This window comes from Podarcis melisellensis (genome assembly GCF_964234715.1).
Source record: "Podarcis melisellensis genome assembly, chromosome: 8".
NCBI classification, from domain to species: Eukaryota; Metazoa; Chordata; class Lepidosauria; order Squamata; family Lacertidae; genus Podarcis; species Podarcis melisellensis.
The window spans coordinates 37,856,431-37,879,408 of record NC_138540.1 but is presented as its reverse complement, the minus strand read 5'-3'; the positions used below and the strand labels follow the sequence as shown (position 1 = coordinate 37,879,408).

At 45.3% G+C, this 22,978-nt stretch overlaps 1 protein-coding gene across 2 annotated transcripts; it reads right to left on the bottom strand.

The window, feature by feature from the left end:
• Positions 1-8,533: 8,533 nt before the first annotated feature.
• SDR42E1 (short chain dehydrogenase/reductase family 42E, member 1) lies at positions 8,534-21,086 on the bottom strand. Of its 2 annotated transcripts, none has more exons than XM_081924097.1 (3): positions 20,902-21,086; positions 11,235-11,335; positions 8,534-10,153 (listed from the first exon to the last, which is right to left on the bottom strand). In XM_081924097.1, exons 1-3 carry the CDS (start codon positions 20,971-20,973, stop codon positions 9,058-9,060), a joined length of 1,269 nt encoding a protein of 422 aa, XP_081780223.1. In that variant the 5' UTR covers positions 20,974-21,086; the 3' UTR covers positions 8,534-9,057. The 2 variants fall into 2 exon arrangements, with proteins under 2 accessions (XP_081780223.1, XP_081780222.1); XM_081924096.1 differs by lacking the exon at positions 20,902-21,086 and adding an exon at positions 20,655-20,771 and having other exon boundaries at positions 8,548-10,153.
• Between the last annotated feature and the right edge of the window lie 1,892 nt (positions 21,087-22,978).

Genomic DNA, 22,978 nt, shown 5'->3' with positions numbered 1-22,978 from the left:
GCTTATAATATGTTCTGTTGACTGGGCAAGTTCTTTTTATTCTCCAACTTTAGGGTGATTTGTGATTTCTGCTTCTGTTTGCTTCAGGCTATATTCTGTAAATGCATCCAACTGTGGACTCTCAGGTGACCTGATTGAGTAACTCTAGTGAAAACCACGGGAATGCATTTTGAAGCTTGTAGGGCTGCCATCAAGGGCCTTCATTTTTTGTGATGCAGCAAACCGAGTATTATTTCCACTGTTTTTTAAATGATTATGCACATACACATGAAAAACAAGTGTGTGTGTAAGAGGGGAGCAAAGAAACTCTGATTTCATTGGAGTTCCTGATTCTGTGCCTGATTAAACAGCTGCCTACAATTCTAGATAAATCACTTTCCTTGTTTAAGGTTTAAAAATATCAAAGCCTACTCAAGGTGTTTGGGGAAAGAAAGAATACACTTCAAATGCCAACATTTCCAGTTTTATCCATTTCTACTTGCAGCTGTGCACTGATTTCAACAGCACACACACTCTCTCCCTCTCCCACCTTTTTTAAAAAATAACAACCCCCCCCCCAATCTTTTAAGCCATGCTTCAGATAATCTATATTTAGCACTAAATGGCATGCTAAATGTTAGAAACATTATGACATAGTGCTTTGGTTCAAATAATTGCTGGCATTATCTATGCCCGATCAGACAGGAAAAGATGACAAAGGCTAAAAGAGCATCAGCTTAAACCTGCCTGGTATCTGTGATTCCCGCCTCCCCCCCCCCCCGTCCCTGCTAAAAGGAAAGTGCTACAACAATGAATCCCAAACCATTTTGAGCTAGCGCACCCTTGGTTCCATAAACTCATCCCCAGTGCTTCCCACCCTATAAAAACCACTATGGTTTGCACAACCCACTTAAGATAACCATGCAATAAAACTCAAAACAATAACAATGATTTGCACATTTATTCAAGGTTGAATTAAAACGATTCAGTTTAATTAATTCAATAAAACTGACAAACATGATCCAGTGATATCAGCTTTTCAAAGTGTGATAGTCAGTTACACCTTCAGAGACCACCTGCTGTCCCCTTGCCTCTCAGCATGCTTTAACATGTTTTAACATGTTTTAAAATTTCCCTTTCCCTTTAGATTTTTATATATGGGGGTGGGATGGATGTGTGGGTGGGTTTGGGAATTTGTTAGATTTTGATGATTTTGTAATTTTTGCAGTTTTTACTTGTATTGTTTTATTGTTTTCTGGGTTGTTTCTGTTTTTTGCTTTTATTGTTTTAAGGTTTTATTGTTTTAGGCTGCGAAAGAATAACATCAATTGCCATCAATGGAGGCTACTATGAGGCTTGGGATTGCTACTGTGGAGGGGCGAGGGAGGTATGGTGGTGGGGGCAGATGTTATAGGCGAAGGGGATCGAGATATGGATACGCTCGTACCCCTTCCAATCTGCGCCCCATCCCGAGGGACGAGGGTAGGGTGAGCAAGGATTACTCACCTCCGTCACTGGTGCTGTGCAATGCCAGGTCTATAGGCAATAAAACCGCCAGCCTGCAAGATTTCTTTATCTCGCAGGGGGTCAACCTGGCTTGTGTGACAGAGACCTGGGTGCGCGAAGGGGCAACAGTTACCCTACGAGAGATGGCGCCCCCGGGTTTCTCTGTCCTCCACCAGTCGCGGACTGTGGGCCGGGGGGGAGGGGTGGCATTATTAATCCGGGGAAATTGTCCTTTCAGGGCTCTACCATCGCCATCGATCCCCGGCATTGAATGTGTTGGCCTAGTGTGGGGCTCCGAGGAGAGCTTGGCTGTCTGGCTGGTGTACCGGCCACCTAGCGCACCAGCAGCCACCCTGGCAGCCACCCTGTCCTCGGGTCAAGTATTGGACCACTTCGACCGGATATCCCCAGCCGATGTGGACAGACTCCTCCGAGCTGGAAAGCCCACCACCTGTCCTCTTGACCCGTGCCCGTCTTGGCTGATTAGAGCGTGTCCAGACGAGGTGCGGGCCCTCCTGGGGGATATCATCAATTTGTCCCTTGGCACGGGGACAATCCCAGGGGAACTGAAGGAGGCAGTGGTGCGCCCGCTCTTAAAGAAAACATCATTAGATCCTTTGGATCTATCCAATTACCGCCCGGTTTCGAATCTTCCGTTCCTGGGTAAGGTGATTGAGAGAGCGGTTGCTGAACAGCTTGGTGGGTTTCTGGATGAAACATTGGCTTTGGATCCATTCCAGTCCGGCTTCCGTGCTGGTCATGGGACCGAGACGGCTCTGGTTGCCCTAACAGATGATCTTCGTAGACAGCTGGATCGAGGCGGGTGGGGCTGCTGATTCTTCTAGATCTGTCAGCAGCTTTCGACATGGTCGATCATGACCTTCTGGACCACCGCCTTGCCGACGTGGGGATCCAGGGCACAGCCTTCAATGGCTGCGCTTGTTTCTCTCTGGTCGGGGACAGAGGGTGGCACTTGGGGGGGGGAATTGTCATCGCGCCACTCCTTGGTGTGTGGAGTACCTCAGGGTGCGATACTCTCCCCGATGCTTTTCAACATCTTTATGCACCCCCTCGCCCAGCTTGTTCGGAGTTTTGGGCTGGGTTGCCATCAGTATGCCGATGACACCCAACTCTATCTGTTGATGGATGGCCATCCTGACTTGGCCCCAGACACACTGACCAGATGTTCGAAAGCTGTGGCTGGATGGTTATGTGGGAGCCGGTTGAAGCTAAATCCTTCGAAGACAAAGGTCCTGTGGCTGGGACGGGGCGATATGGGATGGGGGGGCAACTCCCATCTCTTGCGGGGGCGCAATTAGTGCCAGCACTGTCCGTTAAGAGTTTGGATGTAATCTTCGACACCTCCCTTTCCATGGAGGCGCAGATTGCAGCTACAACAAAGGCGGCATTTTTCCATCCCCACCAAGCTAAGCAGTTGGCTCCTTACCTCTCTCGCCCTGACCTAGCCACTGTGATCCACGCGACGGTCACCTCCAGACTGGATTATTGTAACTCGCTCTACGTGGGGCTGCCCTTGAGACTGACCCAGAAACTCCAGCGGATGCAGAATGCTGCGGCGAGACTCCTTACGAGGTCTTCGCTGCGAGATCACATTCACCCGGTGCTATACCAGCTGCACTGGCTCCCGGTGGAGTACAGGATCAGGTTTAAGGTGCTGGTTTAAACCTTTAAAGCCCTATACGGCCTAGGACCCTCGTACGTACGGGACCGCCTCTCCTGGTATGCCCCACAGAGAAATTTACAGTCTTCAAATAAAAACATCTTGAAGGTCCTAGGCCACAGAGAGGTTAGGCTGGCCTCAACGAGACCCAGGGCTTTTCGGCTGTGGCTCCGATCTGGTGGAACACTCTGTCACAAGAGACCAGGGCCCTGCGGGACTTGACATCTTTCCGCAGGGCCTGCAAGACAGAGCTGTTCCACCAGGCCTTTGGCAAGGGCACAGCCTGACTCCCTCCCTCGGCAATCTTTGCGGAGCTCTGGCCCAATGGCTGCCAGTGGCTTGAATTACAGTGGTGCCCCGCAAGACGAATGCCTCGCAAGACGGAAAACCCGCAAGACGAAAGGGTTTTCCGTTTGCGAGTTGCTTCGCAAGACGAATTTCCCTATGGGCTTGCTTCGCAAGAAGAAAGCCCATAGGGAAATCTCCGGGGACCTCTTTTAAATGCTGGCGGTGGGGAGCAAAGCCTTTCCCCCCCTCCAGCCTTCAGAAGAGGTCCAGGAAGGCCGGCGGGGGCCGAAAGGCTTTGCTCCCCACCGCCAGCATTTTAAAAGCAGTCCGGGATAGCAGGGAAGCGCTTCCCGCTATCCCGGACGGCTTTTGAAGGCAGCCGGGGGGAGCAAAGACTTTTGCCCCCCGCCGGCCTTCAGAAGAGGTCCTGGACCTCTTCTTAAGGCTGGCAGGGGGCGAAAGTCTTTGCTCCCCCCCTGCCTGCCTTCCCGGGAGAGTGGAGAAACGCAGCGTGTTTCTCCGCTATCCCAGATGGCTTTTGAAGGCAGGCGGGGGGGAGCAAAGACTTTCGCACCCCGCCGGCATTTTAAAATCGCCCCGGGACAGTGGAGGACTTCTGTCCCGGGGCGATTTAAAAGCCCCCGGGAAGGCAGGCAGGCAGGGGGGGACAAAGACTTTCGCCCCCCGCCGGCCTTCAGAAGAGGTCCCGGGGTTTTTTAAAATGCTGGCGGGCGGCAGCGAAGTCCTCCGCTGTCCCGGGGTTTTTTAAAATGCTGGGGGTGGGAAGAAAAGCCCTTGTCCCCCCCCCCAGCCTTCAGAAGAGGTCGGGGGACAGACTGTCCCCGGACCTGGTCTGAAGGCGGTTTCCATAGGAAGGCATTGATTGATTTTCAATGCATTCCTATGGGAAACCGTGCTTCGCAAGACGAAAAACTCGCAAGAAGAAAAAACTTGCGGAACGAATTAATTTCGTCTTGCGAGGCACCATTGTAATTAATTTTATAATGAATGATTTTAGAGTGTTGTTTATGCTGTACTTTTGTACTGTTTTATTGTTGTTAGCCGCCCTGAGCCCGGCTAAGGCTGGGGAGGGCGGGATATAAATAAAATTTATTATTATTATTATTATCAGCACCTGCCTAGTTATCCCATTACCACCAGGGTGCAATACCGCCCAGTTGGGGAACCACTGTACTACAATAAGCATCTAAATGCAGCCCTCAGGTGGATAAGGGTCTTTTGCCCAACATTAGCCCTGATTGGGCATTTAGGAACACGTTGACTGTAACTGGGTAAGGCAACGTAAGGCAAGAAAGTGGGGTCACCCATATTTACGCACTGGTGTGCGGTCCAACAGTGGGGTACGTCACATGACTCCCCCGCCCCCGCCGTCTCACATTACAGTCACACATTGCCAAATGCCTCAACACGGCTGTTGCCAAAAACTGCACCACATGCTGATCCTATAAAAAGCCGAAGGGGATGCATGCCTTTGCCGACCAATTTGCTTTAAAAAATAAAAAATAAAAATACCCATTTACCTGCCATCTGAAATACAACCCCCTATTAAAAACTTTTGGGGCTTAGCGAGAAACAAGCAGAGTTTTCAGCTGGCTCCAGATTCCGAAATGCAGAAGTAATTTAAGAGGCTGCAAGCCTGGGATTTAACGTTATCAATACGGAGGCTCACTCCAAATGTAAAAATGGCAGCTCCCTAGATTATAAATTTAAAGTCTGCTTGATATTTCCGCTCGGCGCTATAACGGGCAGAAGACGGAGAACAGCAGCCTCATAACTGCCGTTCCAACATCATTCATCTCCGTGTTCGACCGAAGTCCCTTTTGGCTTACACGGTTTAAAGTTAAGGCTTTTATTTATTTATTTTTCTGTTTCCAGAAAGAACATTGCAAGCAAGGGAACATGAAACAAGCATAAAAGGAGAAGTACCGTATTTTTCGCTCCATAGGACGCACTTTTTCCCTCCTAAAATGTAAGGGAAAAAGTCTGTGCGTCTTATGGAGCGAATGTGTGGTCCCTGGAGCCAAATCGCTGTTGCCCTGCGCTCCTGGGCTGCTCTTTAGGAGTGGGGGGAGGAGCCACGGTGCTCTGCCGGCAGCCTCCGCTTTCCCCTGAAGCCCCGGCAACGTTTGCAAGCAGCGGGAAGGCTGTGCACTCCCGGGCTGCTCTTTGGGGGTGGGGGGAGGAGCCACGCGGCTCTGCCGGCAGCCTCTGCTCTCCCCTGAAGCTCCGGCAAGGTTTGCAAGCAGAGGGGAGGCTGTGTGTTCCTGGGATGGGGGGGAGGAGCCACGCGGCTCTGCCGGCAGCCTCTGCTTTCCCCTGAAGCCCTGACAAAGTTTGCAAGCAGAGGGAAGGCTGTGCGCCTTTGCTCCGCACTCCTGGGGTGCTTTTTGGGGGTGGAGTGGGGAGTCACACTGCTCTGCCTGCAGCCTTTGCTTTCCCCTGAAGCCCCGACAAGGTTTGCAAGCAGAGGGAAGGCTGTGTGCTCCTGGGGTGCTCTTTGGGGTGGGGGGGAGGAGCCACACTGCTCTGCCTACAGCCTTTGCTTTCCCCTGAAGCCCCGACAAGGTTTGCATGCAGAGGGAAGGCTGTGTGCTCCTGGGGTGCTCTTTGGAGTGGGGGGGAGGAGCCACACTGCTCTGCCTGCAGCCTTTGCTTTCCCCTGAAGCCCCGACAAGGTTTGCAAGCAGAGGGAAGGCTGTGTGCTCCTGGGGTGCTCTTTGGGGTGGGGGGGAGGAGCCACACTGCTCTGCCTACAGCCTTTGCTTTCCCCTGAAGCCCCGACAAGGTTTGCATGCAGAGGGAAGGCTGTGTGCTCCTGGGGTGCTCTTTGGGGTGGGGGGGAGGAGCCACACTGCTCTGCCTACAGCCTTTGCTTTCCCCTGAAGCCCCGACAAGGTTTGCATGCAGAGGGAAGGCTGTGTGCTCCTGGGGTGCTCTTTGCCCTGCACCCCTGGGATGCTTGGTGGGGAGCAGCAAATTGCTGTCTCTCAGTGCCTCCTTATTCAACTGCAGAGGATTGCCTAACAGGATTCTGAGCTCCATTTGAAGTTTAAAAATATTAAGTTTGGGGATTTCTTCAAGTAGCAGTTTTGCAGAAATAGTCATAAATACATGCAAAGCATCTCCACAAACCAGTAATAGTGAGCTCAGCTACAACTGAGCAGGCATCTGGCTCAGGAACAGTTTAAACTGCACAACTATAACCAGACATCCTGTGTGTTTGTGTGTGGACCATGTTCCTAGCAGCTAATCTTTATTGCTGAAAAGAGACACTGATATTCCACTCCAAATCTATAATTCATTATACAAATTCTTACAAGTACAGTCCACCTATACCAAACCAAAAACATTGTGTTCTCTTGTTATTGAATGGAAGCTATTTATCTGCCCTCTTTTCCTCCTTTGTTCTTTGCTCAGTCACTCCATTTTGAATCTTCCTTTCAAAACAACCATGCCTATTTTGAGAAAACTTCAGAGATTTAGGAACTGGAGCGCAATCATTTTATCTCTTTGCTGTTCCTCCATACTCCAAGCACTTCTCATTTGCACAGCCCTGGTTTCTCTCCCTGACTATTAATATTCTTGATTAATAACAGTAAAATGCTCAAATTTTAGTTTTTGTGACTGCTGCCAATACTGACTTCCCAGTGATAATGAAAACAGCTGCATTATAATGGAATGTCTGTCCTTTGCCCATTCTCTTCATTATATACCGTGGCTCGCTTTAAAGCAGCAAAGTGGACAGGAGCCACACACTTTGCTGTTTTAAATAGCTTAGTACAACATTTGAGTCCGATTTTTTTTTCTTGTTTTCCTGCTCTAAAAACTTGGTGCGTCTTTTCGTCAGGAGCGTCCTATGGAGCGAAAAATACGGTACTTACAACAAGAAACTTTGAAGCTGTGAGTTTGCTGGAAGAGCGATTAGAATACCCCCTGTAGGCATCAGCTAGCAAGCAGGTGTGTTTATAATTAAACATCAGCAACAAACCCGTAAAACCTCAAGTTTTGCCAAGTGTGAGGCTCCAGCAGTTATTAGATATAACACCTTTTACAAGTACTCCAAGAGGCAAAATATTACAGACACAACAGAAAAGGGGGGTTCCCAACTGATGGACAGAAAGCTTAAGGTTGTCTGTGAATTTACATTCAAGGATGAGAGATGAAACAACCGCCGCATTCGTACTGATGTTTAATTGTACTTTATCGTCTATTTCTGATGCGTCATTTTATTTTGAGACAAGCTGCATTGTTTGGAATTCAAACCATAATTCAATTAAATGTGCACAGCCCAATACAATTGCTACAAAAGGGGGGGGGAGGAGTCATGAAGTGCTGCTCTAAAACCCACAGCAGTTTTCAGGTGGTCCATGGAGGAGAAAGGGTGGTGCAATGTGTTTAAATGTGGTTCGAGCTACCCAGGGATGGCTTGAGGTCCCCTTCCAACTCTACAATTCTATAATAAAACATAATGTAGGAACAGGGATCAGATCATTGGGCCATCTAGCTCAGCACTGTCTGCACCAGGCGTGGGGAATCTCAGGCCCAGGGTCTGAACGTGGCCCTCCAAACCTCTCTATTCGGCCCTCAGGACTTTCCTGGGGCCATACTGTCAGGGAAGAGTTAGAAGTTTCCAGTTTCTCAGAGGGAGAAAGCATTCCTCAAGGGGGGGAGGGGAGCAGTGAATCTAATAGAAGAGAACAGGAGGAACAACAGGGAGGGACCGGCTGTTCCCAGAAAAGGCAAGAGTTAAGTTCTAGCTCAGATTGGGAGGAGGGGAGATACAGGCCAGCTCTAGCCAGGAGGTTAGAAAAAAGAGCTGGAAAACAAAGGGAAGGGCGCCTTCGCCATTTTGAGAGTGGCTGGTCACGGAGAAGCAGAGCTCAGAAGGTATCTGAAAGAAGTGACTCTGAGGAATAATATTTAAGAACCGTTTATAAGATTGTTTTGTTAATACGCAATAAAAAGTTTTATAAAAGAACAAGAAGCGTTTGCGTGGTGATCTGAAGAGGACAACGACCAGTCCTGACACGTACTTCTGTGCCTGCTCTGCCTCCACCTCAAGTGGTTTTGCTTGGCTGGAATACATATTTGCCTGCCTGGGTAGAGGACAACAACTCCAAAGAATCCTGGGAACTGAAGTCTCCCTTCCACAGAACTACAGTACTCAGCACCCTTAGCAAACTACAGCTCCCAGGATTCTTGGGGGGGGGAGTCATGTGCTTTAAATGTATGTGTGGATCTGCCTTAAGATGTTCCTACATCCGGGTTAGCAAAGAAGGGTTGATTCCCAACACGTTATTTTACCAGTGTTAAAAGAATTACAGTGGTACCTCAGGTTACATACGCTTCAGGTTACAGACTCCGCTAACCCAGAAATAGTGCTTCTGGTTTAGAACTTTGCTTCAGGATGAAAGGAGAAATCGTGCTCCGGCGGTGCAGCGGCAGCAGGAGGCCCCATTAGCTAAAGTGGTGCTTCAGGTTAAGAACAGTTTCAGGTTAAGTACGGACCTCCGGAACAAATTAAGTACTTAACCTGAGGTACCACTGTACAAAGAAGCTTGCTTCCTCGCTAGTATCTCCCATCAGACAACTCTGGGAAACCAGGAAAGGATCACCACTGCAAACAGGAGGACAAGTACCATGTCCCTAAATAAATGTTTTGCAGTGTACCTCCTGGACTTATGGACATAGCCATGAGATTTAAACCACTCGACTGATTCTATAATGCTGTGTGGACAGGGTGCGTACCCCAGCTCCCTCTTGGCCTTTTCCAGGCTGAAATAATTAGACACGCCACTTTTGTAAACTTCTGTGCGAGTGAGGAAGGGCTGGAAGTTATATAAGCGCCCAATCACAGAATGTACCATCTCAGTGAGAAATGCGAAGTAGTAAACAACAGACAGAGGGAGGCGGTAAGTCGGAAAGGGGTAGCCTAAGCCTTCTACGAAAGGCCGGAAAAAATCAAAGTTGTTGATTGGTCTGCCATCTGAAATGAAGTAAGCTTGACCAGCTGACCTGTGACCCTTACTATCTCCCAGAGCTTCGGAAGCTAAGATGTGAGCTTCCACCAAGTTGTCCACATGTACAAAGTCCATTAGGTCTCTGGGATCCCCAAACAGGAACTGAAACAAGCCCTGTTCGAGGTAGCCAAGGATCCTTGGCAGATGTCTCTGCTCTCCAGGCCCATAGATGGCAGCAGGTCTCAAGGCACAGGTCCTCAGCAACCCTCGCCCTCCCTCAAGGGAGCTTCCATTTGCTTCCAGAACCTTCATCTCAGCTAAGGCTTTGGTCCTCGAGTAATGGTCAGGGTGGAGATGAAGAGGGAAATAAGGCAGAGACTCATCCCCGTTTTCGATCGCTTGGCCCCCAAACACCACATTGTAGGTGCTCGTGTAAACCAGCTTTGAGACGCCCACTTTCTTGCAAGCTTCAATTATGTTTTCTGTCCCGTTGAGGTTGACGTCTTCTATAAGTTTTCGGTTCAGCTGCTCCCGGCCAGACATCCCATAGGAAGCAATATGGAAGACGCAGGTTGCACCTCGGAGTGCCCTTTCCACTTCAGAGACCACACGGATATCACTCTGCACAAATTTCACTCCTTGTGGCATCGGTTGGATGGGCTCGGTAACATCAAAGAGGATGACATCTACTCCCTTCTTGGAAAGGGCACCACCTAGGCTGGAATGTGACAGGCAATCCAATCCAAATAATAAAATATATGACTTTGAAACAAACACCTTACATCAAATAAGGTAATATTCAATACCAGTTAGAACACCGTATTTTTCGCTCTATAGGACGCACTGGACCAATAGGACACACTTTGTTTTAGAGAGGGAGAACAAGAAGAAAAAAATCTCCCCCTCTCTGCCCAGCGCCCCTTCAGCGAAGTGGCAGGAGAAATGGAGCCACTTCCTTTTCTCCTCCTGCTTGGCTGAAGGGGCGCTGCGCAGCTCTCCCTCTGCTGAAGCCAGGAGAGTCTTGCTCTGCAAGCTTCAGGCGGCTATCCGCCTGAAGCTCCGCAGGCTTCAGGGATAGCCTCCTGAAGCCTCTGGAGCGAGCGCTCCCTCTGCGCTTCGGAGCCTCCGCGTTGCTATCGCTGAAGCCAAGGAGCATGCATTTGCTCTATAGGACACACACACATTTCCCCTTAATTTTTGGAGGGGAAAAAGTGAGTCCTATAGAGCGAAAAAGATAGTATATTATTGCGCAATCAAAGTAACTCTCAAAACACCAGCAAATAATAATTAAACAGAAATCTACCTAACACCCCCGTTTTCACTCAAAGGGGCTTTTCACGGTTCTACTGATAATAACTACGCAGTCTGCAGACTTTCATCAGTAGACTAACCCAACCTAAGCTTCCGTTGATTGAACTGGTGGAAATCAAGATTATGAAATTACAGGTAGCACATCCGCTTTACATGCAGAAGGTCCCAGAGTTCAAACCCTGGCATCTACAGGTAGGGTTGGGAGAGGCTCCTGCCTGAAGCCCTGGAGAGTTGCCGCCAGTCCGTGCAGACAATACATAGCTAGATTTTGAAGACTGAAGTGGGACCTTCTGCATGCATCTATCACGGAGCTACAGCCTTTCTCCATAGCTGTATAGTGTATGTGTGTACATAGAAGTGTGTGTGTGTGTGTGTGTGTGTGTTGGCAAGGGAGAAAGAAATTAAAATAATAAATTATTTAAAACAAACATATTGCTTCATTGCTAAATATGATTGTTCCATGTGTCCTAAAATAAAAGCATACTAACCGGAAACCAAAATAACCACCTCCTCCTGTAATAAGGACAGTTTCCTTGATGGGGTTTTCTGCATCCATGCTGTGCTTTTTGCTGCTACTTCCAGTCATTCTCTATAAATAGATAAAGATAACGCATAGCTGTTATTCTAGTAATATAAAAAATAAAAAGATGCCGTGGCTCTTAATAGCTCATGAATAGCAAAACCTGCACATTACAGGATTTTGTTCCAAGCGATTGCTCCCTCCAGATTTTCCCAATGCCATTTTAGATTTGTGCATATATATATATTTGTGCCCCCCCACAAACACCGACCATATTTTCCCATGTATAAGATGCCCCCATGTATAAGATTACCCCTATTTTTTTGAACCCAAAATTAAGAAATTAAGTTATTTAGCTTTTTTAGGGGGGTGGGGGGAGGTCACTTTCGCCAATCACTCACCCGCCTGCCCGCCACTGCCAATCGCTTGCCACAGCCACTGCCGATCGCACACATCACCGCAGCCAATTTTCTGCCCACTCGCCGCCACCAACAGCCCACCCGCCCACTTGCCACAGCCAATCACCAGCAGGCCTTGCCACAGCCGCCAATCACCTGCCCAATTGCCACAGCCACAGCCAATTGCCAGCAGGCCTTGCCGCAGCCTTGCCACCAATCAACCGCCCAATCGCCGCTGCCAATCTCCTGCTTGCTGCTGCCATTAATCACACATCCCCCTTCTACATTCACTATCCATGTATAAGACGACACCCAATTTTTGCCTAATTCTTTTTAGCAAAAAGCATCGTCTTATACATGGAAAAATACGGTATATCACAACTGACTTGCTGCTTTGGTGCAAAATGCACTTAGTCCATTTTGTAACCAGAGGAAGCTAGCCAGGTGCAAACAGAGTATGAAGGGATTGATTGAACTTTATTACGGCCATTGGCCCGTCACACGACAGTTTCCCATACCACCATAATGTACTTGAACCTCCAAATTTAAAACTGCCAAAACTTACAAAAAACAGACAAGAACCAAAGCAAAACAAAAACAAAAGACCAACATCATACATTACAATAAATTTGTAATAAGAGTGATATCTGTCCACATAAGAGCGATATCTGTCCATTGGAGAATCTATTTCTCAGCACATTCGATGGGAAGGTGTTGAATCTTGCCTTTACAAAGGCATATCTATGAGCCGAAGAAGTTAAGGAATTCAAATAATTTGGGAGCCTTAAGAGGGGTAATAAACCAAGGTTTAGAGGTGAGCAGGTACCATTGCCCAAGACCATTTTCTGCTGCAAGTCCATCTCCTCTAGTTTACAGGTTACTGTTCTTTTAGCTGGAACTATGTCCTGCTCTAGTAATTTGGATGGGGAGATTCCCATTGCCGTAATTTTCAGCTGTAAATTTTTTACCCATGGGCTCTGGAAATCATCTCTCCACATACATTGTATCAAGCACAAGTTTGGGAGATTGTGCCATAGAGATAACCAGTGACAAAGTATGTGCTTCCACAGAGCGTTTTCCAGGGATACAGTGTTAAGTTCCATGCGTAACGCTGTATTACTTACACAGTTGGGCAGTTTCAATATCCCTCTTAAAAACTGATTTTGAATAACCTCTAGGTGAGATAGGTTGACAAAAGTCCCCCAAATTGAGATGGCATAAGCAATTGTCGGAATCACCTTGGCCTTGAAGACTTTCAACGCCGATGGGATATGAAGGGCCCCATCGGTGAAGAAGAATCGCAAGATCGCCAAGGAGATAGCTTTGGCTCTATTTGTAACATAGGCTACATGGGCCTTCCATCTAAGGTTATGTTGTAACCAAACTCCCAAATATTGGAATTTATAGACTTGTTCGATGACTCTCCCATCAATTTTCCAATTATGGAGTTTCCGGCTCTTTGAGAAAATTAGGATTTTAGATTTTCCATAATTAATTGTAAGGGAATTTGCGTTACAATATGATCCAAAAAAATTTAAGGCCCTCCTGAGACCTTGTAGTAATGTTGTCCCCCAACCGCTTGCCCCTCCCTCACCTGTCTCTGCTCTCCGGCCAGACTAGGTCTCCTAGGGCAGGGTTGGCAGGCACATTACTTTTTGCAAAAACCAAACAAACTCGACCCGGTAGGGCTGCCACCACTCCCTCTATTCCAGGGGACCCAGAATCACAACCCAGGGAGAAGGCTGTGACCCGTTATCCTGGCTGTCCCCCACTCCACAAGTTGTTTCCACAGACTTGCAGACAGAAATTCTACAGTAGAGCGTAACCAAGCGTAAGGCTAGGACTTAGCTATTCCCCCGGGAAGGCACACAAACTAAAACAGTTTCTTTCTTAAAAGTTTATTTTAAAATAACATAAGCAAACATGCTAAAAGAAGCAGGCGTATCTTTTGAACTTACAGACAAGAAAAATAAAAACGTTGCATAGTCTAGCTAACTTACATACTCACAAAGTCTAACACAAATAGGATAGTTGAAGTCCTTTCAAGAATCTGCAAATTGAAGGCTTTTGAAGATCTCCATTTCAAAAGACGAAACGACGGCTATTAGTTGGGAAGTCACAGCCGGGCATCTTTGTGGATTGCAGTGAGCAATGGCAGAGAGCAACTTCTCAAACAATTCCCTGATCTTTTATTCACAATTCGCACTTGGCTTCGTAACTCTCAAGCCAATCATAAGTCTTAATTATTTTTTTAAATTCACCAATGACCGGCTTGCTAGTCAATCAATCTACCCCTTGGCAGCTGGGTCAATTTAGTGTCCGGAATTCAAATCAAAGAGTTTCCTCCCTTCCGTGGAAATTATCCAGATACACATTCCCAAGCAATTCAAGGACAGATAGCATCATTGGGGGGGGGGATGTTCACACTCTTAGACCCAGGTGTTATTCCTTTCATTAAATCAAGGCTTCCTTTATTCCAATAAACCTTTCACGCTAAGGAGCCAACTAGTCTGGAGTTTAAAGAAACACAACTTCTTTCCCAGGGTCCTTGTGGCTGATGGAGCTCCCACAAGGCTTCACTCTTTTTTCTTGACCAAGGAATGATTTCTAAACAGTACCAACTTTACTACACCCTCCCCTCTAAAATGGAATTACAGGGTCTAGTCCCGTAATTTCATTCAAAGAAAATTATATACATTGAGGTAGATTTCCCGGTCCAGGGGGTTTTAGCAGCTTCTAAAACATACTTCACCAGCACCCCCCCCCCCAATCCGATATTTACACAGTTTCTAGACAGTACTCAGTAATAACATTTCACATATCACTTAAGTCATGGAACAGATTGGTACATTCTAGACAAAGTATCAGCAACTATGTTGCTCTTTCCCGCAATGTGAGTGACTTTAAACTGAAAATCTTGAAGGGCTAAGCTCCACCTAAGCAATTTCTGGTTAGATGTTTTCACCCTCTCCAACCAACACAATGGGGAGTGATCGGTTTGAACCTCAAAGATGTTGCCCCACAGATAAGGACGCAATTTGGTCAGAGCCCAGACCAAAGCAAAACACTCTTTCTCGATGCTTGAATAATTTTGCTCCTGGGTGATCAATTTTTTACTCAAGTAAACCACGGGACGCCAATTTCCTTCTTCATCTTCTTGGAGCAAGACTGCTCCCAGCCCAGTCTGACTGGCATCAGTTTGCACTACAAACAGACGTCTCTGATCCGGGGCCAACATGACTTGGGAGCTTACAAGGGCATGTTTTAACAAATCAAAAGCCCTTTGACGCTCCTCAGTCCAATTTACTTTGACTGACAAAGATTTCTTACAAAGGTTGGTAAGAGGAGTAGCTAGAGTTGCGAAATGATTGACAAACCTCCGTTAATAATTTACCAACCCTATAAAAGACTGCACATCCTTTTTCACAATAGGGCGAGGCCATTCTTGAATGCATTGCACCTTGCCCTCTAAGGACTTGATGTTCCCCGACCCCACTCTGAATCCCAGATACACCACTTCTCCTTGGGCAAACTGGCATTTTGATATTTTAACAGTCATGTTTGCCTCATGTAAACGAGCCAAAACTCTCTGCACATGCTTAAGGTGTTCTGGCCACGTCTCAGAAAATATTGCTAGATCATCCAAATAAGCACAGCAAAACTCATTCATGTCATGAATCAAGGAGTTGATTAGCCGTTGGAAAGCTGCAGGAGCATTTCGCAATCCAAACGGTAACACTTTAAACTGGTACAAACCTACATGAGTGATAAAAGCAGACTTTTCAGAAGCTTCTGGGGACAGTGGGATTTGCCAATACCCTTTTGTCAAATCCATGACTGTGATTCATTTTGCCCGTCCCAGCTTCTCAATCAATGTGTCAATTCTAGGTAAGGGAAACACATCAGGAACAGTGACCAAATTAATTTTCCTATAGTCTACACAAAAACGAATGGACCCGTCGGGTTTTGGAACCAGTACTATGGGAGAAGCCCAAGCACTTTTACTAGGTTCTATAACTCCCAACTCCAGCATTTCTTTCAGTTCAGACTCAATGTTCTGCGCATGTGCCTCACCAACTCGATAAGGACGTGAGGAAATAGGAGGGGTTTCCCCCGTGACAAAATGATGCTGGGCCAAATGAGTCCTACCAGGCTTGGTGCTAAAAGTGTTGCTATAAGGTTGCAGTGCCTCATAAAGCTATTTAGCCTGAGTCTCACTTAAAGTAGGCAACTGCAATACATCAGAAATACCTCCAGCCTGTTTATATTCAGTTAAAAGATCCACAGGGGAAGCAGGCACCTCCTCTAGACTCCGCGTGATGGCCAGCACAGAGATCTTTTGTTCAACACACTCCTTCAAAGAATTAACATGATTCTCGCGAGCTGTGGGGTGCAATTCCTTGCAGCTTACAAGGTAACGCACAGAGCTCAGCTTCGCTTCCACAACACCCGGACCTTGCCATTTCACATCCAACTTGTGAGGGCGAGACGGTCTTAAAATCCATACCTGGTCTCCCACCTCAAACTGTTTGCACACAGCTCTGGCATCATGTACCCTTTTTTGATCTAATCGGGCACTCTCTAAATTCTCTTTGGCCATGTCTGCCAGAGTTCCTTTTAATTGGGCAAAATACTCACTGAAGGGCAAATTCTCCCTTCCGTGGAAATTATCCAGATACACATTCCCAAGCAATTCAAGGACAGATAGCATCATGGGGGGGATGTTCATACTCTTAGACCCAGGTGTTATTCCTTTCATTAAATCAAGGCTTCCTTTATTCCAATAAACCTTTCACGCTAAGGAGCCAGCTAGTCTGGAGTTTAAAGAAACACAACTTCTTTCCCAGGGTCCTTGTGGCTGATGGAGCTCCCACAAGGCTTCACTCTTTTTTCTTGACCAAGGAATGATTTCTAAACAGTACCAACTTTACTACAGACCTACTCTAGAAAAGGAAAGGATGACTGCGTCATCCGCATATAGTAACAAAGGGCAGCGATAAAGTGCTAGGCGGGGTGCATGACTCCCTTCTTGAGCCTCTATTAGGGGAGTCCTCATGTCGCTTATGAACAAATTGAACAGGAATGGAGCCAATATACAACCCTGTCGGACACCTCTGTTAATGGGAATTGAATTGGTGAGATCACCCTCTGGGGTGAATCTCACTCTAGCTGCTGAGTTCTCATGGAGTTTGATTATTAGCCAGAGAAGCCTTCTGTTGATGCCCCAGCGGGTGAGTTTTTCCCAGAGGATGCTCCTGGGGATACTATCGAATGCTGCCTTTAGGTCAATGAATGCCACACAGAGTTGGCCACCCTTTGGGGTGGAATATTTCCAGGCAAGATGCTGTAAAATTAGAATATGATTCATTGTTGACTGTTTTGGGCGGAATCCAGCTTGTTCGGGCCCAATTAATTTTTTCTCTTCGGACCATTGGATAAGTCTGTTCAGCAGGAAGCGGGCATACAGTTTCCCCACTATTGAGAGCAGACTGATATTTCTGTAATTCCCCGGGTCATCTGGTGAGCCCTTTTTGTGGATTGGAACGATAACAGCGTCCTTCCATACTTCCGGGATCATTCCAGAGTTGTTAATGGCATCGAAGATGGTCGCCAGGACTTTGGCCCACCAGTCCGCGTGGTATTTTATAGCTTCTGCCGGGATCAGGTCTGGCCCAGATGCTTTCCCTGTTTGGGGGTTTAACGATCAAATCATGGATGTCTTCCGGATCGGTGGGGGGCCAGAGGGGAAGCTGATCTTGGAATTCATCTCTTGTGTTAGCAATACAGTCAGTTGTGGCAAAGTAATTTTTTAAGTAAGATTCCCAAACCGGGGCAGGAATAATAGTCAAAGGGTATCTTTTAGTTCTTTTATTTACCAGGAGCCAAAATTGTCTGGAGTTCCGTGATGATGAGGCTTCTATGATTGCCCACCATTGATTCACTTGCCATTCCTGTCTGGCTTCCTTTTGAATTTGCTTGTAGGCCGATTTTGCTTGGAAATATTCTTTTGGCAAGACCGTTTTCCCGGAGGCTTTATACTCTTTGTAGATGTTACCAAGAAGTTGTCTAGCCTGTTTACAAGCACTGTTAAACCACAATGCACCTATCTTCCTTTGTGTTCGGTTTATTTTATGCGTCGGGACAGAGAAAAAAGACGTTAGATCTTCCGACAAATTCGAGAATAGTCTTAGAGTTTGGTCATAATCATAATAATCCTCGATTAAGCCTGAATATGCTTGTTTTAGTCCTTGTTGGAAATATGCTGAGTATTTTTGGGCCTGTAGTTCGGACCATATTACACTTTTGATTTGCAATACTGAGTTCGTAATCAGATGTGTTGGGTGTCTGTCTCCATCTGGGGTCCAGTCTATAGTCATTATGGCGACCAACGGTAGGTGGTCGCTCAGTTGAATATTTTCAACTTTAAAATGGGAAAATTTGGGGAATATGTCATGAGATACTAACATATAATCCAGGACACTGTTTGCAGAGGAGCTTATGTGTGTAAACTCACCCGGTACGTCAGGCGGGCAGTTCCCGTTTAGAATCACTAAGTTTAGACGTAATATCAATTGGTAAAGAAGGGTTCCTGCTTCATTTACCCTTTTGTCTTTGGAAAGTTTGATTATGGAGGGAGAGGTCATTAATGAATTCTGGGGTTATCCACCATTTGGCTTTGATTAAAGACTCCCAGTTTGTTGCAATGCAAGCATTGAAATCCCCTGCTATAACATTGGGTATATTGGGGTATTTGGAGTGACAAAGAGTAAGATGTTCCTCCAAGATTCCCCATTTATTGTATAAGTCTGCAATGTTGCCTCCAGGAGGAAGATAAACATTTGTTATAACAAGTTCAAAGTTTTTCCCCGTAACCAGGGCTGTAATTGCAAAGGTGGAAGCATTTACAAGCATGAGTTTTGCCTGTGTTTTCAAGGAAATTGCTATAACTAATCCTCCACTAGGCCGGCCTCCTTTAGTAGACGGGCATGCCGGTAATGATGTAACATCAAAACCACTAATATCCACTCTCCCCTCTTGAGGGAGAGTTGCCAGCACCTGTGAGGCAATCGTAATTTCCTTGAACGTTCTGGAGCTGAGTGGCACTCTATAGGTTGCCAAAATGTGGGCACAGGATGCTGAGCATCTACTGGGGTGAAAAATGGGGGAGGAGAAAATGAAATGGCATGTTCTGGAAAAGGGTGTTGCTCTCTGTTGCCTCAAACAGGAGCCTTACACACTGAAAGATTATGTTGCATAACCAGCACAGCTATCTTTTCACAGCAACCAGTGCTCAGGAGTATACTGCTTAGCCACACAGAAGTTGCCGCCCCTGCACAAAGGCTAAGTGATTTGAGTGGAGTGTCAAATAGGTCTGCACTAGGTCTGCAATCCTCTGCATGCTTATTTGGCAGTGGCTCCTATTACTATCCATAAAAAAATGCAGTCAAGTGAACATGAATAGAACTGGGTTGTGGGCAGCCTTAGACAAAACACTATTCTCTTGGCTTCAGTTTCCCCCCTCAGCGTCTGTAAAATGGGAACAATAGTACTTATCAGATATCCATCCATTAGATACCACATCTAATAAATAGCTAAAACTGTGTTTATTAGTTAGGTGTCCCATTATAATATTTCCAGGGGAGTTCACAATAAAACAGTAACAACAATTTAATAATATAGGGTTGCCATATTTCAAAAAGTGAAAATATGGACACAAACGTTTTGCCCAGACATCAGCAGTAAAGAGTACGTATTGTGCTATCTCTCCCAATGTTTTAAAAAGACATCTTGCAAAAACAGATCAGTTGCTATCACTCAGCCTAGTGGACCTCACAAGATTGTTGTGAAGATAAAATTAGGTGGGGGAGGGAATGCAATATTGGTCAAACTGGGTCTACCACTTCTCTGCTTAGCACAGAAAGCACTTCACAGGGGGGAAAAATACACACTAAACTGCTAAATCTCACAAGCCCTAACATTTCACCCATCACTATCATACCAAAGGACCTTTGTCCATCATTATCAATCTGATATTTGAAGAATCCAGGATATATATTTGTATATTTTTGTATTGCAAAATGAATAATTTTTATTTATTTTTTTAAAGAAGAACGTTGCTTCAGGATGAGAACAGAAATTGTGAGGCGGCAGCGGGAAGCCCCATTAGTTAAAGTGGTGCTTCAGTTTAAGAACAGTTTCAGGTTAAGAACGGACCTCCGGAACGAATTAAGTTCTTAATCCGAGGTACCACTGTACTGGTTTGCACAGCCCACTATAGAAGATGATTAACACAATAGAATTCAAAACAGTAACAGTTAATTGCACATTTAGTCACTACCCAAGTAAAACTATTTTATTAATTCCACAGAATGGATGCAGTGGCGTAGCGTGGGGGGTGCTGGGGGGGGCCGTCCGCACCGGGCGCAACATCTGGGGGTTAGGGTTAGGGGGCGCAAATCCACGGGTTAGGGGATGCAAATTACTTGCCTTGCCCCGGGTGCTGACAACCCACGCTACGCCACTGAATGGATGGACTTGATCTAGTGATGGCAGCTTTCCCTGCATCTCCCTTGCCTCTTGGCGCCCCCCCCCCCATGCCCAAAGCCCCGCAGAAGGCGGAGCCGCCCACTTAGGAAACTACAGTACTGTACAGTACTTCTCTACAGGCTTGCTCCAGATAGGCAAGAGGGAGCACCATAACGCCACCTTCTGCAAAGCAGCCGCAGACAAGCCTGAACGAGGAACTTCCCAATGCAAGCCCACTCCCCAATTCCGAGGAGCCTGCATACCCCCTTCTCATTAATTTAGCCCTCATTACAATCTGTGCAATACGAGCTTGGATTTGTGGGGAGGAGCTATGAACGAAACGCGCTGAAGACTGGGGCAATTAAAAGAGCCAGTTCACTGGATTCCTCCCCTCGCCCCGCTCTAGAGCAGCAGGGTTTTTCCCCCTCCGCCCCACACTGCGTCTGATCTCCCCTACTCCTTACCAAACAAAGTTTCTGACTTTCTCCTCTTCGCAGTGTGCGATGGGCCGTCTTTCCTGCCCCATCACCCTATATGCCGGCTCCTCCCTATAGGGAGGGCGCGTTACGAAACCATCCCCTGCAGAATTATGCACCTTCCCCTCGCATCGAGGCACGCAGGGAAAGGAAGATCTGCCTATCCCCACTCCGTCCCAACCGCACCCTTTAAAACAAAGCAGCCGCGCCAAAGCACGGCACCCAAACTTCTCACGCTTTTATCTCTACAGTCTGAAACCAGCCGGCACTTCGCTGGTTTCAGTAGCGCCAACATGGCGCCCTCCATTGCGGATATTTTCCGTACAGCAAGATGTCTGAACCCGAGGACCGGGCTTTCGTACAGCAAAATGGTGCTCTCTACTCGGGATAATGTCGTACAATAAGATGACAGCTGCTTTTGTTTATGCTATTATTATTATTATTATTATTATTATTATTATTATTATTATTATTATTATTATTATGCCTCCTCCTATTATTATTATTTGCTGTTGCTTCTCTTTTTATTGTTGTTCCTCTTTGTTTCTGATGCTATTGTATTATTTTATTAGTTATTTCTTCTGCTACTGTTATTACTTGCTGTAGCTTCTTTAGTTTTTATTGTCATTTTTAAACCAGTTTTTTTTTTATTTATATATATATATATATATATATATATATATATATATATATATATATATATATATATGCTTTCGTAGATTTTCACGGGTACAGGAATGCAGGTTTTGGTGTCCTCGGGTGTCTTCCCGTGTAAAAGTTGGGGTGTCTAGGCGACGTTTCGACGAGGTCTCACTCGTCATCTTCAGGCTGGTGCTTTCGGCTTCTTGTTACTGGAACAGAGCAGGATCTTAGTGTTTGAGTTCCTATAAATACTGTTGAGGGGGTGTGGTGTATAGCCTCCAATGTTCTGGGCAGAGAGGAAGTTCCCAGGCTAGTGTGCCTTTTATATATATAATTCAATTTTCTGTTTTACAATTTAATGTACTCATTTTTACATCCTTATGATATCAATGACTTCCCTTATCTTTCCATGGTTCATTTTACATATCATAAATCCCTTTATATTTTACAAAAACTATACCATTCAGTATTCCATTATTACATCCATCAAAACATATTTACACTGTTGAATTTATCTTAATGCTGCCAGCGTTTTCAGCTGTGCACAGTTATTTCCCATATATTCAATAAACATTTTCCAATCTTCTCTAAACATATGTAACATATGTTATTGTTCTCTTATTCTATATGTTAAGTCTGCAAGCTGCGCATATTCTGTCAATTTAAGTTGCTGTTCTTTGGCTGGGACCTCTCTCATTTTCCATTTTTTGGCTAACAAAACCTGGGCCCCAGTAGTATCGTACATAAATAACGTTTTTTGACACCTGGGAATTTCAATCTGAATTATCTGGTTTTTGGAGGAAAGTACCTTTAAACATTTTTTTCAATTCATTATGGATCATTTCCCAATACTCTTTTATTAAACCAATTTAGTATCTTTTAACATCTGATTATAAGTCAGATTTAATTATTATTTTTGAAAGTTTAAAATAGGTTAAAATAATAAAATAATTCCTTCTAGACAAGAGTGGATACAAAAATTTACTGAATATGCTGAATTAGATAGCCTATCTGAAAAAATAAAAAATAAACCGAGAATTGAATTTGTATCAAAATGGGAGGCCTTCAGAACATATCTTTAAGCAAAATTATACCATATTAAAATCTGTGGCAGCTTTTGAGTGATCCCAGCAGTTTTTATTAATTGCTTATATAACTATAAACATAAATTGTGAAAATATTAATATAAAAATAATATTTTGATATGGCAGTAAATTTATGTAAAAAGAGTTAAGGAATAAATGGGAGGTCAGGTATAAAAGATAACGAGATTGTTATTTTTATTGTAACATGAAATTGCAATCACAAATTTTTGTCACAATTTTTTTTAATGAATATTTATTAGCATTTTCTATAATAAAACAAAAACAAAAGTAAACAAAAAATAACAAACATACAAAAATACAAAACTTAATTAAAAACCCATAACATTTCAATTGCTTATTTTCTTTTAACTTATTTCTCAGACCTCCTCATACCTTCCCTTCTTGTATTCCAATTCGGATTATTAACTCAGCAAATCCTTATTACTTATTTCTCAATTTTAACTTAATAATTTATTTTAACATATTATTATTTTGCTTTTTCTCTTTCATCCATTTCCTCAATTTATTTTTGCTAACCTTGTTTTCGTTTAATTTAGTTCATTTTAAAAAACCAATTTTGCCTTA

Coding starts and splice junctions, on each gene's coding strand:
- SDR42E1 (XM_081924097.1), bottom strand. CDS start 20,973: ATGGAGGGCGCCATGTTGGCGCTACTGAAACCAGCGAAGTGCCGGCTG. Junction 11,336..20,901: donor CAGACTGTAGAGATAAAAGC/GTGAGAAGTTTG, acceptor ATCTATTTATAG/AGAATGACTGGAAGTAGCAG. Junction 10,154..11,234: donor GGTGGTTATTTTGGTTTCCG/GTTAGTATGCTT, acceptor GTCACATTCCAG/CCTAGGTGGTGCCCTTTCCA.